The sequence below is a fragment of the Clupea harengus genome, chromosome 25 (genome assembly GCF_900700415.2).
Source record: "Clupea harengus chromosome 25, Ch_v2.0.2, whole genome shotgun sequence".
NCBI lineage: Eukaryota > Metazoa > Chordata > Actinopteri > Clupeiformes > Clupeidae > Clupea > Clupea harengus.
The window spans coordinates 7840768-7861643 of record NC_045176.1 but is presented as its reverse complement, the minus strand read 5'-3'; the positions used below and the strand labels follow the sequence as shown (position 1 = coordinate 7861643).

Sequence of the window (20876 nt, the reverse complement as noted above, 5' to 3'; positions counted from 1 at the left end):
CCAATTTTATCAAAGGACATAAATCCATACTAAAGCCAAATAACAAGGGCTTTTTGTTATAATGTTCAAATAACCTCAAAAAAAGTGTGGCTTTTCTGCAGCACAGTTTAATCACAACAAAAGGTCACCGCCCTGAAACAGATCCACGGAGAAGGGGAAGCTTGGAATGTAGTCATAAGTTGGTGTGTTCATATGGGTGAATGTGAACCATATTTATGCTGTATGACTCACTGGCATCACCGATTGGGATGCATATGGGAGAAAAAAAAGAAAACAATAATCTTATTGGGAGAGCTGCACACAGCTAATAAAATCTAAATAAAAAGGTCAAATAAATAGATGCATACATGATAAGAAAAATTATAATTTATTATTTTTTTTTAAGTCACATAAAGCTTCTTGTAACTTCCAAACAAGTTAAATTCTTTCCGGCTTGCTGGACACTTCCATCCTTACCTGTGCTTGTCATAAACCTTGACTGCTGTCCCAGGCACCCGTGCAATAACTGGCCAACTAAACCCAATCTGTATTTCTATAGACCCCTTTGCCTGTAATTCTAGCAGCACTTTGTAATGGAGTGCCTTTGCAAAACCATGTGTGGAAAATCACAACCTGCCACCTCTACACACTGAGCCCCTGATTCCACCGTTCTGATTGACAAACACAAGGGAGGCAAGAGGGAACCAACTGAAGTTGTGGTATTTCCAGATCACAGTAAATACAATCAATGACTTGTCACTTTTTCATGAAGACAAAAAAAAACAAAAAACAAAAAAAACACAAGAAACAGTTCTCTCAGTCTAGGCAACAGCCCAGTTCTCTCAGTCTAGGCAGACATATGGCAAGATGTTCAATTTACCCTCGTCTCCGTGCGGATCCAAGGGTATGCACTCTGTCCAATCAAACCAGGCGCCCATGGTATCATTACAACCATTAACCCCGTGCCAATGATTTGTGTGCACTCTGTGGAGGTCCTCCTCAGACACCTCTCTGGTTACACCAGGCAGGTCTGTTTGAGAGTCGCTGGGCATCAACACGTGGGTCTTTCGGGGTTCCCTCGTGTCATGCTCCTCTCGTTTCAAATATTCCGACATGAAAAAGTGGGCTCCGTGGGTCTGCGCCCCAGAGGAGGTCAGCACATTGCTCTGAATGTTAAGGTACGACTGGATAATCTCGTTCCTGGACAGCTCTTTCCAGTTTGTCTGTTGGGAGTAGGGGTTGGGAGCAGGGGCCGCGGGGGGGTTTTGCGGCTGGGACTCGACTCGGACAGGAGGCGGCAATGGGATCTCCTCCTCGTGGTGGGACTCCTTTGGGGTGAGGGGTTTAATCTGACCCGTCACGGGGTCAAAAGTCAACCGTCGCTCTTTTAAGCGCACTGGCTTTGTCTTGTCATCTAAAGGCTGCCCTTGAAGGTTCACCACGTAGTCTCTAGACCTGTACTTTTTTATCCTTTTGCCCTCGGGACCTGAGGTCACACCTTCACACTCGGCTGCACCTGGCTCCGCAGGAAGGCTGTGTCTGTGAGTGTCGGAGGCTTCGGTTTTGTGAATATGCGAGGCAAGCAAAGAGCCCGTGTGAGGCTCTCGCGTTACAGTGCTGTGTTGGGGAGGGAAGGCCGGCTCTGAGGAGCTGTGCAAGTGCAGGGAGGGTTTATGTCGTGCAGGAGAGTGCTCCTCAACAAAACATTCTGTGGCTGGGGACAGTGACGACTGCAAGAGGGGCGAGGGAGAGGGCACTTGGGCAGAGCTTTGCGATGGGCTTGAGAGACTCTCCTTAGGGGCGGAAGTTGAGGACCTTTTGGAGAGTATCTCTTGTGTTGCGCTGCGGGGACTGTGAGAGGAGTAGCGAGGGCTTTTGGGCTGATGCGGTCCTCCACCACCGATACCGCCACCTTCCATTTGGGCATGCTGCTGTAGGACAGCAGTCTTGATCAGGGACGAAGTGCTAGGTAGTTTGGTTAGCCCCGGGGAGCTAGAGTGAGGCCTAACAGCGTTGACGGGAATTTTGCAGTGTCTGTCATTCTCAAGGTGCTCAGTGCGGTTCCTGTCAGAGGGCTGCAGGGTGTCCCTCTCTGGCTGAGTCTCTGGACTGCCTCCGATTCCGTTGGTTGGCGGTGGGGTACAGGAAGACATCTGCTCGTACACAGCAGAGGTTTTGGACATTTTAGCAGGCGGGTGGAGAGCGTCCCTGTGCTCCTCCTTGCGCTTGCGGCTGCTCGACTTCTCTGCTTTGGGGGAGTAGGTGTTGTGGATGTCGTGTCGATTTTTGAGCTCGGGGCCCATCTTGCCTGGCGGCGGCACAGTCGGTGGCATGATGTCTGTTCTGCATGAGTGGGCACCGCCGTTGGCAGAGCCCGGGGTTCCCGGTGCTGACCGAGTAGGCGTGTCATTCTGGCCCGGCTCGATAAGCTTCTGCCAGGTGCGCAAAAGTTTCTTGGCACGTTTCGCTAAATCTTCATTTTTTGTTTTCTTCCTTAAATCATTGATCAGTTTTCCTAGTCGAGTTTCCTGTATGATGAGAAAGATGATCACACAAATGATATACTGTATACAGAGTAAGACGAAATATTTGGGGGGGGGCAGCTGGGGATATCATACCTCAAGTGCTTCTTTGGTGATGGGGAATTTCTCCAAATTGGTGATCACATCCAATACTGCCACCATGTTGCAGATCTGATGGCACAACAATATCCACATGAGCTCAACATCAAATCCACACTGCTTTTAAAGCTTTGCAGACCAGTCGTCACAATACAGACATTTTCGATGATGAAACTAAAGCACTTCGCAGAGGACCTCAGTCACACAATAAACACACACAATCATCTTAGGCCTGCAAGTTATTAAAGTCATGGACCTATCAATATTATATAAAAGGAGTCATTGAGGCCCCCCATTTGTTAATTTACATCTTGTTCCAGGTTTGACATGTATGTAGTTTTTTATGTGACATTTTGATGTGACTAATGTTTGCAATCTACTTTGGTACATGTGGCATCATAATTATTAGAATGTTTAATGTTTCCAACATGCTTTGGCACATATTGTGTCATTACATTAATATTTATAAAAGAGAGCTCAAGCCAATAGCTAGTTAGCGCTACGTGCTCGCTTGGTTAGCAGAGCAGCTAAGAACAGTGTTTTCAGCATTCAGCATTAGTGACGCTTTTGCTATTTAAGCCATTCGGTACCTTAATGCTTATAATACATCTATAGTGTTTAAACTGATTTGATTTTCTGTAAATATGTATTTTGAATGTCTATAAAAGGGGATACGTTATAAGACAAGAGTGTGTGTGTGTGTGTGGGGGGGGGGGGTGTAAGTAATTTGTTAATGCTAAAATGCTCACTGTTGATGCAATATGTGGCAATTAATCTCATAATCTAAGTGTATCCTTATCCTTAGTTATTGGTAATACTGTATGAATGAATTTTAAATGTACATTAAGAAAAGAAGTTAATGAGGTCACATAATTGAACGAATAGAAAGAATCAAAGGGAGAGTATGCACACACTGACTAAGAAACTGAACGCTTTGGACCCATACGCACGCACAAGGACCAGGACCAGGAACTGACCTGCTGGACCTCAGCTCCTACATTTGAGGAACACTCATTGAGAGTTGCTTGAGAGAGATTTCTGTGTATTTCCCATTTATTTGTTATTTTAACAGCTGTATTTTGTTTTATTTAATTTTCAAGTTCAGTACTGTGTATATAACATTGCAGTTGTGAGGCAATAAAGTGCCATCTGTTCAACTCATCACCATCAACTCCTTGAGTGAGTTAGTCAAGGCATACCACTCCCACGAACCTAGGTGGATGTTAGTGCCTCTACTAGTACCCCTGGTTAGGGCTACAGGCGCTACAGTAAGAAAAGCCTTCACAGCGCGACACCGCTAACTATATGCCTGAAGATGCGAGTTAGCATGTTAGCTAGGGATGGGTATCGTTTGGTTTTTATCCGATACCGGTACATAACCGATACTTTTAAAACGATACCGGTGCCTAAACGGTGCCGGAACCGATACTTTTATAAAAAATAAAAAAAATTACGATTGACGACATTTAAGAAAGGCTTTTTTTATTGCCAAATATATGAACTGTTTAAAGTAGATTATATATATAAATAAATACAAAACACTTTTTAACTTAAAACTTAAATAATATATGAACTGTTAACAAAAGTTTAGACTATACTTAAATAAATACAAATAAATACAAAACACACACACACACACACACACACACACTCTGTACAGGGTAGGAAATTTACATATTTTTTGGGGGGCAATTTTTGCCCCCACTTACTGAAATCCAGGGGCATTTAACAAAAAATTTGGGGCACTTTTAGAAACTTGTGAAATAACATTTAACCTTTGTTCAAAATAATAAACACACTTATTTAGGCTTACAGTATATGGGCAATTGTCATCAAATGGCAATAATAAGACTATTAGGCAGTAGTCTACGAATTCAAAGTGTTTTCTTAGATTTTTTGAAAAAAAAAAAAAACATAAATCAGACAATCATATTCAATTTTATTCTTATTTCTTTGTGGTTATTTATTGTTATTATTACATTTTTAACTATTTAACTATAAACAATAGTTTTTTCTCTCTTTTTTTTATAATAATAACGTATTGTATTAATGGATTTTTGTGTTACCTTTAATCATGTTGTACCTACCATAGTAGGCCTACAGGAAATACAGATAGGACTGGTTAGCTAGCTTGCAAGCAAGCCTTTGTAGCTAACGCACTATCAGAGCTAGCTCACGTTAGCTAACTATCATTAAACTAGCTAAACCGAACTAAATCATTTCTAAAATTATTGTTACTAGTTATCATTCACCGTAGGCGATGGTGTGTTGCTTGGCGCCTGGTGACGAAAGGCCATGTATTTCTGTATGTTTTCGCTCCCCTTGATGAAGTCAGCAGAAGAATTTGCCCGTGCTGGATTGACAACGACTTTGGCAACTCGTTGCCCACAAGTCCGACATGCCTTCAAAAAAAAATTCAGGTCTTTTTTTCGTCGTCATCCTCCACCCCGAGTCAATCTAGCTTCCAGTTTTCGACGGTCGCTGGGTGTGTGAATTTTATCTTTTAGAACCTGAGATGGTGACAGAGACTGTGTTTGCTCATCCTCATTTCTCCTCACTCTCGCAGTCACAGGTCTGATTAAGAAGCGCTCCAAATATTGTTTGTTAGAACGTTCGGTTCTTTACGCACACGCAACAATCAGTCAAGGCGAAAATCAAAACATTTAATGGCAACTGGACCGGGTCATAGGCTACGATGTTTTTGACAAGTTCATTAAATTATTATTACAGAAAATTATGGGGGCATTTTTTGCCCCTCTCCTAGTCATATCAGGGGCAAAATTATATTTCTTAGGGGCAGTTTTGCCCTTTGCCCTCGTGTATTTCCGACGCTGACTCTGTACACACACTACAGCTTCAATACTTCAGCAATTCTTTTGTAGAAATATCAGCATATTTGCCTTCTCCGACAAAATGCGACACCTTTCCTGACTAATAGCATGACCTGCACAGGAGAAAACCCTCTCCGATGCTGTCGATGAGGCCTGTACACACAGATATGTATCTGAAAGTACACAATTAGGGATGGGTATCGTTTGGGTTTTTTCCGATACTGGTGCTAAACCGATACTTTTAAAACGATACCGGTGCCTGAACCGCTACTTTTTTTTTTTAAAGCACAAAGCGACGATTGACGACATTAAAGAAAGGCTTTTTTTATTGCCAAGGCAATTTTTTTTTTCTTCAAATTGAACAATATATGAACTGTTTAAAGTATATTATAAATATAAATACATACAAAACACTTGGCTTCCAACTACAGCTTCAAACTATGAACATTATATTAACTGTAAACAACAGTTTATAGTATACTTAAATAAATATAAATAAATACAAAAAACAGCTTCAAACTTCTTTTGCAAAAATATGAGCATATTGGCCTTTGGAGTCAAAAATGTATTATTTTGTTTGCCTTTATTTCATGAAATTTCACCATTTTATGATTTGTTTATTATACCTATCTTTTCTATCTTGTTTATAGTTAATCTTGTTTATAGTTACTCTTGTTACTTGAACACACTGAGTACTAGAAAATGTGTACTGCCCCTTTAAGAGACTACCGTTGGTAGTTTAGCTGTCATCTCCGTATATTTTTCAGTCTTCGGTTGCTGATCTGCCGTTGACTCTTGCCTTCTCTCCCCTCTTTTCACGCAATTATTTTGTTGCATTTGCTGCACGTCGCGATGTTTGAATCTTTTTGTGCGAAATACAGCCACACTTTTGACCGTTTACCTTTCGGTATTTTCTCTGTTAAAAGGTTGATGGCTAGTTTTGTTTGTGCTTGCCTGCTCTTCACTGTCATATCAGAACCGGTTCCAATACAACCGGTACCTACCCGGACCGAAATGCAACGCAGATTTCGGTGCTTCATTTCGGCATTTATCAGATAAGACTGTTGCTATGAAAACACCAATGAGCGTGAGCGACACAGGACAAAGTTTACATTGGGAGCTGGGGCAGTTTTACATGTGCCCCACAGAATCTGCCTAGCGACCGTGTTCAATTGGCTCAGGCACCGAAATGAAGCACCGAAATCTGCGTTGCATTTCGGTCCGGGTAGGTACCGGTTGTATTGGAACCGGTTCCATATTGGTACCGGTTCTCGGTACCCAACCCTAATATTAGCAAGCTTTTATCAGTGCCAACTGGGCTGTTGATGGTGTTTGCAAGGCTTCTTCATGCTTTTTAGGTAGTTTGCTTGCTAGCTCTAGACCAGAGGTCGCCAACCCGTCGATCGCGATCGAAGACCTTCCCTGTCGATCTCCAAAATTATTATTTTTTGAAATACAGAAAAAAAAAAATTGAACATTTTCTGAAGTGTCTTCTGAAATGTTTTCTTACGGACTTCGGAAGTCAGAAAAGATCTCCGCCTGATTCATGAACGCCAGCTATTTAAATCCGAGGATGTCCATAGAGTTGATGTGAATGTAATCACCAACGATTTCTCACAAATTTAGCCCTTCCCAGTAAATGCCCCTTCTAAAGCAGCTTGCACACTGCCCCGACAAACGCCAACATTCTCCAACAAACACCAACAGTTGGGTCAGCGTGCGGCAGTGGTCATTGTCGGGTACTGTCGGATTGGGTAAAGTTGCAGAATGTCTGGCCAATGTAGAGAGATTTCCATCATTCTGACAGCTCGTCTGACAGCTCGCAACTAGGCTCAACTCGCGTGCATAACATCCTCGAGCTCTCTTGGATGTCATTGTTATGTTGGTTATCAGCCAGTTTGTTAAAAAAAAACGATATCATAAGTCTATTTATAGATTAGCTTACCCAAACGAACGGTTTTCCAGGCAGATATTTGTCTATTTTAACTTCTACGACTCGTTTAACACTGCAACGTGTTTCTAAATATTAATGTTAAAGGTGACACGTTACATGAGTACGTTTGCGCTTATGTTAGTTATCGGCCACTCCCACTTCATTCCAATTACCTCGTTGGTTTTCGAAATATTAATATGCATGCATATTGTCGTACTGTCGTCGTAAAATAGGCTGTGCAAATATTTAGGCACCCTAATCATTTTCATGATTTGAATACCTGTAACTACTCAATACTGAATAATTGCAACACATAATTAGTCTGATTAGCTTGTTAAGCCTTTAATTCCATAGAAAGGTGCATTCAATCATTAGAAAAACTATCTAAGGTAGCCAATTGCAAGATGTGCTTCTCCTTGATTCTCCTCTAAAGAGTGGCAACATGGGGGCCTCAAAACAACCGTCAAATGATCTGAAAACAAAGATGGTCAGTGTTGTGTGGTTGTGTTGTAACTTCAGTTGATAAATAAAGCAGTTCATATCCAGCCTGCTCATTGCAAATGTGTTTTTTCTTGTTCATATTGTGTGCGGTTAACAAATATTTTCCTTTTTATGTTGCACTGAAATTAAATGATTTAGTGTGTTCTTGGCCACATCAATTTGAAAGCTGGACCAAAGTGTTTAATTTCATTCAATTACAATTAGGCTAAATAAAAAGTTAAGTTGTAAGTAGGGATGCACCGATACCACTTTTTTACAAACCGATACGAGTACGAGTATTTTTATTTGTGTACTTGCCGATACCGAGTACCGATACCGATACTTCTTAGATTTGGTCTCCATGAAAGTGCAATTAATTTGGAGGCAGATTTTATTTTATCCTCTGCAGATTATGTCAAGCCTATGGTACAAAATTAACAGAAGGCTATCCCAAGCCAAAAATAAACAGAGCTTTCTGGTTTTAACACACAAAAAAAGCCTTCAAACAGACAATATCATCACATTAGACAAAATGCAAATATAACCAGATAAAGGCAATTCAATTTGCTGCATAGTTAACAACACAGTCTGCTTAACAAAAAGTGAACAGAACTATTACTGGATTAGCACAAGAGCACATTTCAGTTACAAAAGGATCAGAAGAATCTCCTGCTCAAGTACACAAACAATCACTTAACCTATGTGGCACAGTCTTTCTCTCTACCTCTCTCTCTCTGTGTGTGCGTGCGCGTTTTTTTCTTTTGCAAGACGTCAGTTAAGATTGGTTACTTCGGTCTTGCGCCACTAGCATCAGTGAACTCTGTGTACTTAGCACTATGGTGTGTCTTCAGGAGTTTAATCAAATTGCTTGTGTTAAACAAAGTACTTTCCTTTCCGCCCCTCGACACCGTAGCAGTGCAGATCTTACACTGTGCCTTACTCCTGTCGTCGTCATTTATCTTAAAATGAGCCCAAATCGCCGTTAAGGCAGCATAACAGAATTGCTAATCGCTAACGAGATGCTAGCAGCTAAATTTAGCGAAACCTGTATACTGAAATACTTTGACACTATGACAAACTTTCCTAACACAGTCAAACATCAAGCAAATGCAACACAAGACGGCAAATAAGCTACTTACTAGTCTGGCAGAGAGTGGTAGGACAGGTAGGACAATAAATCACATTTTGTGTCAGCATAGCCTGGCCAGTTTGATGCAGTGAAATACTGATGAGTGGTATCGGTGCTTGGTATCGGCAATTCAAAACGAGTACGAGTACGAGTATTTTAACGAAGTATCGGCACCGATACCGATACTGGTATCGGTATCGGTGCATCCCTAGTTGTAAGTACAGTCTGGAGTCTGGACAGTCTTTTTTTCTCAACGCCTCAATAGGTAGATCTTGCCTGTCACCAAGGCAGAGGTTGTGATCTTTGGCCAAAAAAGGTTGGTGACCACTGCTCTAGACCAAAACTCCATAACGCTGGTTTACTTCGATCTGTGAGCTAGCTAGCTTTTCCACTGCCCTCTATGCATTTTGATTCTGTACTCATTAACCACTTAATAAAAAACCTGACATTATCTCACATTCAAAGGTGATGGTGTTCACCGACCTGTGCATTTTAACCAATAACAGGCCTAAACTTAGAGTCTATTGAGCCCCATTTCTTCCCAACAAAATATAACCTATGTGAAACTCTTCCGCTAACATTTTGAGTCTAAAATTGTGTTAGTTCTTCCACTTGGTTCTATATACACACAGACCTACACAAATACCAGATACAAAGACCTTTTTGGGCAGTACACACCACTTCCAACTAATATAATTAGAGCAATGATTTAGAGAAACAGCTTTGAAAACACAGTGAGACTCTGTATTACATTGCTAATAAGTGGGAGATAGGAAAGTGTGTCTGATTTGGATAGAATCAATCGTACAGAAAGTGAAGATTGATACGGTCACATTCCCAACTTGTATTCTAAAAATCACAACACTATTACAAACACTCAAAAATACTTACTTCTACTTACAGATAAAGGACACAATAACATCTAGCCTATAATTTACCAAAACTAATGTATATTGAATGACTGATCCATAAAAAGGCAATGGGTTTCTAACAGGCATTTTAGCAGGGGTATGAATCACCGGGAACTTTTTAATTCCATTTCGTCAGCCATCGATAACTTATTGGCCTAACTAGATAGATGTGATATGACTTGATGCTTGGCAAAATAGCAGAATCCTGTGCTGGCAAATCATCCTTACCTCAAAATGTAACTCTACAATGGCATTTCCTTAAAGCAACAATGACAGTTCTGTTCCAAAACTAACAAGCTAACTACCTAAAAGGCATGCAAAAACCTTGCAAACACCACCAACAGCCCAGTTGGCACTGATAGAAGCTTGCTAACACCCTAACTGGTGTCTTTTGCCAGTATAGCTGGCAATGTCATGCTGTGAAAGCTTTTCTTCCATTTTTGCTGGGTGGTCCAGCCCGGAACACAGAACTACAAAGTGCATATGCTGAATGGCTAGTGGGAAAGACAGGTGTTTATCTGTCCTTCACATGACCATATGCTATCAAAGTTTGAGGATGGTACCAAAACTGGTTGCCTATAAAACCATACCTCAAAAAGTGTCAAATTGTTGCATAGTGTTGCTTTAAGACAATTGCAAAAAACGACACGTGCCACTATGTATGAGTAAAGCTATAAATGATTATGTGCTTGTTTGAGTATCTTTGGGAAAACACAGTTGCTGCAGACTGGAGTAGCTAGGTATGTTTTGTTGACTCAAAAGGTCAGGACAAAGATAAATTTAGGCATACCCAGTCCTATCCACCCAAAATATCCGAAAAATGTTGTGACAACCTCAACAAGAGACATCAAGCTAACGTAGGCTAGCCAACTCAAACTGCATTAATTCATAAACAACTTGGGGCCAAGGCTGGCTACTTCTGAGCACCTGAACTATTACCTTTCATTGAAAAAACATCTGGCAGAAAACTCATGTTTCAAAACAGAACTTTAGCTGACAGGTTAAGGACAGAAGATGTAGTAACTATTGTCTACAAATACCATAGGTTTCTGATCATTGAAAGCATACAGAGGTTCAACATATGTTGATACCACATTAAAAAAAAAAACTCATGGTTTCTTTCACCTCTACCTCGGTTTCCCCCTACCCCTCAGCAGCATTTTCATTCTCGACTGATATGCATCATCACTCAAGACCTGGATAAGAAGTTCAATCTTGAATTGGGATGTGGCATACAGAAGTACACGCCACTGCTAGGGGGTACAGCAGCATCGACAGTTTAGCCTAATATCCTTTTGAAGACTTGCAAGTAAATATCAATTGTTTTTATAAGATTAAATTATTGTTCAAAGTCAAAATATTATTTAGCTACAAGCTATTAACTGTATAGTAGACTTAGTGTTCTGAATCATATTGTTTCAGTATGTATAACATTCCTCTGACTTTTCCCTGTTTTATCAAAGAGCAGACAAATTGTCTGTAATGTGCGTGGAGGGATATATTCTTGACATTATTTCCCTATCACACATCGCAAGCAAAACTTAACGTTCAGGCCTACCATTATAACATCTCGCTAGCTGACTAATGTCATGTTTTGTTATCCAGGCTGGCAGGTTACGGTCTCCAGCTAATCAGCCTGATTACTACCTGGATTTTACATAACATAGCTCAGACATGTCACCAGTCTACCAAAACAATGGCACAAACCAAGGTGCATGAATTAATGGCACACACTACAGTTACAGATATCATAGTCACCCAAGCTAAAAAGAATATGAAATCTGTGCATCACAGAGTAATCTTTGACATGTCATATCTTTGATGTAAATAATGAAACTGTTAGCACTGGGTCGATCACGTCGCTGTTCTGACTATTTGGATGGAGTTGTTAGAAGCAGTGGCGAGCGGTGATTGGTGGGGGACCCCGTCATTCCCCCTGGCAGTGTCATGCACCCCTTATTGCTAACTGCCAATTGGCATGCACCTCCTCCTACCGGTGGCATGTGCTTCATAATGGCACATGCTGATGAGATGGATTCCTTACTGAAGACCTGAGTTCAAGCTTCACTTTTAATTGATTCAAGTTTGAGGCTGAGAAACTTTGGGCACCATGTCTTTAATTATGCGCAGAAAAGTGCAAAAATCAAAGTCAACTGACTGACAAGCTAAATTACAGTGACATTGGAGATATCAAGATAAATACAGATGGAGGTAACATAGACATATTCGATGTAAATTAACAATCACCCAGGAACTACTTGACAGGACTTTCTACTGGTAAGCCACCGATCAGATTTAGCTAGACATTTGAGTAGCGCGATAGCTGGTGGTTTTTTGAATCCCACCAAAAACATTGCTTTGCAGGTATAATAGATAGCGTTTACGTTCTCTCCACAAACGCAATCAATTCTCCCAGGAAACGTCACGCTTAAACTTGGATATGTAAGTTTTAGGTTTGGCTAAGCTAGTTCGCCAACTATCAAACATTACCATTAACGTTGTTTGACACTAACACCTCTTGTTGAAATTTAGCCCTTAGCCTTCCATCTTTAAAAAACGAAACAGGGAGCTAATGTTGACGTTTGTATTTTGCTGTTGTTTTCATTAATGGTTTTACAGTTAAGCTAACTAAGTTACACGCGATGACGGTATCGGTTATATTATTTGCTAACAGCGTTTTGCTGACTGATCCAGACCCTGACTGGCTTAACATCAGCCACATTGTTGATTTGGCGGAATGTGAAAACTAAAACGCTAGTTGACATTAGCTGGCTAGCTACTACTTCTGCTGTTGCTGCTAGCCGGCTAGCTACAACTACTAGCCAGCTAGCCTGTTAGACAGTGTGTATTTTTTCTTCTTTGCAAGAAACGGATGGTCCGCAGGTCAGCCACACATCACAAACTACACCCAAGGAAGCACACAAACCCAACGCTAAAGTGACTTCAACCAAGGTGACTCAAACGCCAATGGTCTAAGTTGTCTAACAAACCCTGATGCTTATAGAAGAGCTAGCTGACGCCAGAGTTCCTGAGGCAAGAGAAAGTCTGTTAGCTACCTGGGTAGAGCTAGCTAGCTACACATTTGACAATGCTGAACCACTTAGCTTCCATTGGCTAGTTAGCCATCAAGTTCTTAGCTAGCTAATTCGAGACAGCTAATGGTAGCTTGTTTGTTGGACGTGTAAACGCAAAGCTAACACCCATAATGCTTACTTGGTAGAGCATGCCATCTTGACATTTGGTTGGTATTGTAACAACTTACATTTCAAAGTAATGTCTATGACGGTCATATTTTCTTAATACTTACATTGCTCTGGCTATCGATGGCCTGCAGCAGCCGGTCTCTCATCTGCTGCGGGGTTGCTGGGGCCGTTGTCATTGCCTGGTCGAAACGAATCGACGGACGGGGAGGAATCCTCCGAATTGACGGGTGAAAGGCTTGATGAAAGTCACACACCTTTCGGAAGATGAAAACGAAACCTGAACCACATGTTTCTGATGTGACTGTTCGGTTGTGGGTTTATAAACGTATTAAGCAACAAAATCGAAATTCAATGTGATCTCACTGCCTCATAGCGCTCACCACCAGTCTGATTTCATGGAATAAACTGGATCAGAACTGTTTCCTCAAAGCATTATGGGAAAAAATAGACGTCATAATTTGTGCGTAGACTGACGTCTACACCTGTTATGCAGCGTAAGTACGCTGCGACATCAGAGTAGTGAAAACAAATTTTAGGTCCACTGAAAAGAGTGCAAGCAGGATTGAATAGATTCATTGGAGGGAAACGTAATACTTGGTTAGAGGGGTAAAACAATCTGAAACAGTTGAAGAATATTTCACATATCAAATAACAAAATACCTCAAGAATATATTATTTCTGAACTAGATTTGGTTTGGGGGTTGAGTCTCTTCTCAGAACGCTGCATCTCAGAGTAATGTTAACTATTTCAAGTTGAAAGTATTTGGCAGACACTTCTCACTGCCGTTTTGGATTGTAATCACACACATTTGAGATTTTAACGTGTAACACAAGCTCAAACAAGCTAGCAAGCTAATGTAGCGAACTCATTTCTTCAAATTCTAAAGTTGCTTCCTCAATGAGAGGCAGACGACCGAATGCGATGAACGGAAGTTTATTCAATCTGGCAGACTTCCAGCCAATTTGACTGGTGGTCCATGGAGCATTGTCGCTACACGATGGTAGTCCTTTGGGGGATCGTAGTCCCTCACATTGCGCATGCGTTATTTTGCGACACTGTCGACAGCGAAGCCGCGCGCGCATGCATCACAACGACAGATCCGTTTTCAATCATGGAGAAAAGCGACGAAAGCCAGTTTTTTGAAAACATGACCATTTATTTAAAAACAAAGAAGATGTCACAGTGGACAAAACAGATGAGGTGGAGGATCAAAAAGTCTCTCTCCAGTTTCGTTTCATATGTTGACGTAGAGCCTTATGCTGTTAGCCGTTTACAACATAATTAAATATAACATTAAATATACCCACAGTAGGCTATGCGTTAAGACAAGCCCCACATGTTGACGTTTAAACCGTTTACAACATTATTAAATATTACGTTAAATAAACCTACATTATGCGTTAAGACAAGCCAGATATGTTGATGTTGATGGTGAGCCTTATGCCGTAAACCGTTTGTGTCTGAGCATGCGCAATGTGAGGGACTACGATCCCCCAAAGGACTACCATTGTGTAGCGACAAGCATCTCTGTCAAAAATCAGTGCACTAACTTTTCAATTTCCGTCACTATGCTTTTCCAATCGAAAACTAAACCCTTATCAAACTTGAGCCAATCAGAATATTCTGCTCACTTATTGCCGAAAAACAGACAATGGTGGCTTGTGAGAGCAAGTGTGTGACCTTGTGTATGTTTCTAAGACCCTGTTCACAACTTATCGGTAGGTTTTGTCCTTGACTAGTCTGCATCCTCTATACAGAGACCCTTTAACTTGGCTGTCCCTGACAGCCTGCACCTGTAGAAACTGCACTGTCATGGTTTTCGAAAACAGGCCTTTGTGCTTGATCTTACATGACACTCGTCCCTGCACACAGGCCTTTCCGCCTGACCTTACATGACGCTGGTCCCTGCACACGGGCCTTTCTGCCTGACCTTACATGACACTCGTCTCTGCACACAGGCCTTTGTGCCTGACCTTACATGACACTCGTCTCTGCACACAGGCCTGCTGTAAAAAGTGTGAAACAATAATATTATGATGCATTAAAAAAAGCGACGGCAGGTGGCTTTGTTATGAGTGCTTACTATTGTTTAACTGGCAGTTCCCCTGTATAAATACTGCCTTTATTGCCCCCTGTATTTAAACCAAAAGCACACATATACTTTGATTAACAGAATATACAATAATACACCAAAAGATTGCTCTTATACCTATATAAAATATATTGATGAACAAAAACTAACTGTGTTTTGGAGACAGAGAATGCACATTTATGTGATATGACTCCACCCTTGTTGACTAATGTCATGTAATGATAGGGATGTGTCTATTCATCGATATTTGTGTGCTCTTGTAAAGTTTGTAATCAGCAATCTTGTCACTATTTCCTGTGCACCTCTACTATTGCTGAGCAATCACACATAGCATTTTCTTGCATAGCGTTACAATTCTCAACTTCAGGTAAAAAAAAAAGGGAGATAGTTTTAAGCCCAAATCAGTTTTGAATTTGCTAAGCTGTTCTTTACAGTGATGTTAGACAGCTCACATGTCAACTCAATTGAACTGGCTCACTGTTTCCCTGTAATAATATTGCTGTCATTTTCATTTATCTACAGAATACACACATGCGTACACATAGTTTGTGTTTCACAAAATCTACAAGAATACAGTTGGCCCTCAAGTCTTCAAAAACTGTGTGTATTATTTAATTAATATCAACTGTGCTGTTGAGACACAAAGGATGAAAATATTATGGTATTTAGCGGACGTTGCTGTCCAGAGTGACCTACACAATACATTTGAAAAAATATGAACAACCAAAGCATTATGCACAATACAACTAAATGCTTATAACCATGATGTATCAGATCGTAGCTAGATACAAAAACAAATACATTATGACAAACGAGTTTTAATATGTGATATTTTAATAGCAGAATGTGTGTTGTGTGCCAGAATGTCAGTGGGTCATTGGTGTTAGAGAACTACTGCACTACGCCTTGTTATATTATGTATATTGCCCATTCAAGGAAGGAGAGCCAAACCTTTCTTGCATGGGCAAAGTGTTAGCATCCATGGAACTGCACAGTTTACAGAGTGCAACAGCCCAGCGCCGCTACGGCATCATCACATTCGCATTTTCTTGTGCCCAAAACATTAGTCATCATGATTCGTTAGTCATAATGATGTGTTTTTGTATGTTGTGTTTTTTGCCACGTATGTAAATTGCTGCTGCAACCCTGAAATTTCCCTATATGGGGATAAAGTAATCTGTCAAATCTGTAAATCTGTCTACACACACACACACACACACACACCTATACTGTATGTACAGGTGCATCTCAATAAATTAGAATATCATCAAAAAGTTGATTTATTTCAGTAATTCGATTAAAAAAGTGAAACTCATATATTATATGGATTCATTACACACAGACTGATATATTTCAAGTGTTTATTTCTTTTAATTTTGATGATTATAACTGACAGCTAAAGAAAACTCAAAATTCAGTATCTCAGAAAATTAGAATATTACTTAAGACCAATTAAAAAACAGGATTTTTAACGCAGAAATGTTGGACTACTGAAAAGTATTAACATGTACAGCACTCAATACTTGGTCTGGACTCCTTTTGCCTGAATTACTGCAGAAATGCGGCGTGGCGTGGAGGCGATCAGTCTGTGGCACTGCTGAGGTGTTATGGAAGCCCAGGTTGCTCTGATAGCGGCCTTTAGCTCTTCTGCGTTGTTGGGTCTGGTGTCTCGCATCTTCCTCTTCACATTACCCCATCAGTCAGGCGAGTTTGCTGGCCAATCAAGCACAGGGATACCATGGTCCTTAAACCAGGTACTGGTACCTTTGGCAGTGTGTGCGGGTGCCAAGTCCTGCTGGTAAATGAAATCCGCATCTCCATAAAGCTGGTCAGCAGAGGGAAGCATGAAGTGCTCTAAAACGTCCTGGTAGACGGCTGCGCTGACCTTGCACCTGAGAAAACACAGTTCACCAACACCAGCAGATGACATGGCACCCCAAACCATCACTGACTGTGGAAACTTTACATTGGACCTCAAGCAACTTGGATTCTGTGCCTCTCTTCATCTGAGAAGAGAACTTTGGACCACTGAAAAACAGTCCAGTCCTTTTTGTCCTTATCCCAGGTAAGATGCCTCTGATGTTGTCTCTGGTTCAAGAATGGCTTGACACAAGGAATGCGACAGTTGAAGCCCATGTCCTGGACACGTCTGTGCGTGGTGGCTCTTGAAGCACTGACTCCAGCTGCAGTCCACTCCCTGTGAATCTCCCCAAAATTCTTGAATGGGCTTCGTTTCACAATCCTCTCAAGGCTGCAGTTATCCCAGTTGCTTGTGCACCTTTTTCTACCACATTTTTTCCTTCCATTCAACTTTCCAAACGTTCTGCTTGGATACAGCACTTTGTGAACAGCCAACTTCTTTAGCAATGACCTTTTGTGTCTTACCCTCCTTGTGCATGGTGCCAATGATCGTCTTTTGGACAACTGTCAAGTCAGCAGTCTTCCCCATGATTGTGTAGCCTACTGAACCAGACTGAGAGACCATTTAAAGGCTCAGGACACCTTTGAAGGTGTTTTGAGTTAATTAGCTGATTAGAGTGAGACACCATGAGTATTCAATATTGAACTTTTTCACAATATTCAAATTTTCTGAGATACTGAATTTGGGGTTTTCATTAGCTGTCAGTTATAATCATCAAAATGACAAGAAATGAACACTTGAAATATATCAGTCTGTGTGTAATGAATCTATATAATATATGAGTTTCACTTTTTTAATCGAATTACTGAAATAAATCAACTTTTTGATGATATTCTAATTTATTGAGATGCACCTGTACATACAGTATATTATGACTGCATTTGCATGCTTTTTATAATGTGCTACTTTCCTTTTTCCTTCTTATATATTGAGTTACTCATACTTTCCATATTGTTGTGCAATGTGAACTTTGGTCAATGTGCGTATGTGTGTTTTTTAAAACATGCTTTACAAATATACGTGCACGGCGTATGAGTCATTAATCCCAATACCTAAGTCAAAGATCATGGCCAAGTGTCCCCGCGGCTACATTCTTCAAACGGCCAGTCAACTTCACATAAAATGCAAGATATTTTAATCTATCAATAGCCAACAAAATAGTGAGAGTCACATGTTTAAGATTTTATTCAATATAATGTACAAATAGTAATGCAAAGTTACAAAGACAAAAGCCTCCACACCAGAGAGATATTAGGGAACACTTAAATTAAAGCAATTCTCAGTAATTTGCACACATATACAGCCCAAATATCCTTTTTATTTTGTATAAAAAGAAAAACAAACAAACAAACAAAAAAAAAACATTGGCTCATTTTAAAGGGTTATCACAACAAAATGACAGGATTGCAAAGCGTGTTGCCAAATGCTAGTCTTGCATATTTGGTGAGCATATGCATGTCCCGTATCTGTACAAAGGAAGTGTGATAGTCAGGCCTTGCTGTGCATCACACACAGTAAATATCATATAACAAATTAGCTGCCATTGTAGAGAAATGAACCATCAACAGTTAATCGTCATTAAATGCACATGCTGTATCAGAAGGTTTACGGTTGGTTTGTTATGGAGAGATGACATGATCAGCCGTAGGACATGTCTGTCATCGCCTCAATCAACTACCCTACTCCTACTGTTGTTAAGATGGACAATTATACCATATTTTGACTATGGATTCAATGCCAAGCCAAATACTATGAAGTAAGGAAAACTAAGTGGCAAAATGCCTTCAATCACATATAGACACCTGCTATGAAGTATTGGTACAGCTAGATACAAACTGAAAGCTGAATATGTCACACAAAGGCTTTAGAGTATGAGTTTTTTTTTATTATTCAGTTCCATGCAGATGCCCCTTTGATATTCTGCACAAGATTGCAAGTTTTGCCAGAGAGTAGAGATTCATTCTTAATCTTTTAAGTGTAAACACTTCATCATATTCCCACATTGTTGGTTGACAGATTTAAGCATAACACATACAGAATAATTATAAACAGCCGCGCTATGGCCAAACATCACAACCATAATTCATAAACATTAACAAACATCGCCATAACAAAAGACATAACAAATTACAAGTGTTTCCAAAGCACTGACTCAAAAGTAAAGGGATACTATATTTTTAACTTTGGTGTTTGCAAATGGCTCATCTGCTGATCAAATATTGCAGGTAGAAAAAAAAAAACACCTACAATACTACTTCTCTGGAAAGGAAAAATACAAAACCACAATGGTCTTGTACTATCAGGTCTTATTATAATTCCTTGCCGACTTTGAACCGATATGGTTGTGATAAAATAGTCGCACAACCCTCAATAATTTGGGGTAAAATGTCTTATGAGAATGATACTGACTTGGCTTCCATTCCATTCTGATACACATCAGATATAGTACCAATTTTAAATTCACCTTTAAAATACTTTAAAAAGAATAGAATTCCCCAATAGAAAATTCAGACCACTTGCCGTGTTTAATACACCTTCATAATACTGTTGCTCTATTTAACAACTGTGGTTTCTGTTTGTATAGAAGTGGTTAGTTTAATCACATTTAGAGTTTTGACATAGGTTTTCTTTGATAAAATATTAAGAATTTATGCATTACAAAATCATCTGAAAAAATATAGCTGGTAAGACTAACATACGTGAGCATGCGTCCTATACATTTTAAAGTTGAGCCAATTTATGAAGTGAACTTTCACCTCTTAATCAGAGCCCACATCACATCACCACAATGATACATTGCATTTACGTTTTCAGTGCGTGTGCGACTTTTTCACTTTGACATCATACCAAAAAAGCACAAAAACATTACATACCAAAAAATCTATATTCATCTTCATCAAGCAAAAAGAACAATGGGTATAAATTCAACAGAAAAAAGAAAAATCAGCAAATTAGCTAACTTGCATGACTATGTGCAGAAGGTCAGTTATGTTCCTACATGTAAGGAAAGCACCCCATTGCTCTGAACCAAAAGGACAAGACAGAGATTTCGTTTGGACAAATATCAAGTAAGTTGAACTGATTTAAAAAATGCTACACAGACAAGACAATGAGGTACTGAAAGCAATATAATGCATGCAGTTGAAAATTCCACAGCACTTATACGCACAAACAAATAAACATTTACATTAGGAATAAATAAGAAACAGAGGGCTCCCACCAATAATAACATACAGCATTATGTTTAAAAATTTGCAAATAGCAACTCCCTGAAAGCAAATATGTCTACATATTTTCAAATGTATTAAAAACATGCGTGCTCTGTTTTAGTCGTTTTCTATAGGAAATCACTCGGCTGTGAATGATGCTCAGACTACACAGTTATTTGAATGATTTTTAGTGTTGAGACTGACTCAAATGAACATCTACAAAACAAATGAATCTATCAACATGCACTGGTATTACACACAAAAAACAAGCTGAAAGAACATGTAAGACGGCCAAGATATGGCAAGATGAAATTGTGTCACATACTTTTTCCTGAATGCACACTCAGTAGCCATACAATAATGAGGTGGAGCAAAGAAAATGAATGATTTATATACAAAAAAGGGGTACAGAATATCTGATAAAGGCATGATAATTCAAAAACACACGTATTAACGTGAGGAAAAGCTGTTCATCAGCTAAGTTTGTTGTAACATTAGCTAAAACTAGCCTGGTAAAGGGGATCACCAGCTAACAGTCTTTCATTCCCCTGCAGGATAGAGTCAGT

At 40.0% G+C, this 20876-nt stretch overlaps 1 protein-coding gene across 1 annotated transcript; it reads right to left on the bottom strand.

The window, feature by feature from the left end:
* Positions 1-348: 348 nt before the first annotated feature.
* On the bottom strand, positions 349-13513 carry crsp7 (cofactor required for Sp1 transcriptional activation, subunit 7). Its single transcript, XM_012827909.3, has 3 exons — positions 13192-13513; positions 2598-2672; positions 349-2507 (listed from the first exon to the last, which is right to left on the bottom strand). The coding sequence occupies exons 1-3, from the start codon at positions 13261-13263 to the stop codon at positions 822-824; spliced, it is 1833 nt and encodes a 610-aa protein (XP_012683363.1). The 5' UTR covers positions 13264-13513; the 3' UTR covers positions 349-821.
* Between the last annotated feature and the right edge of the window lie 7363 nt (positions 13514-20876).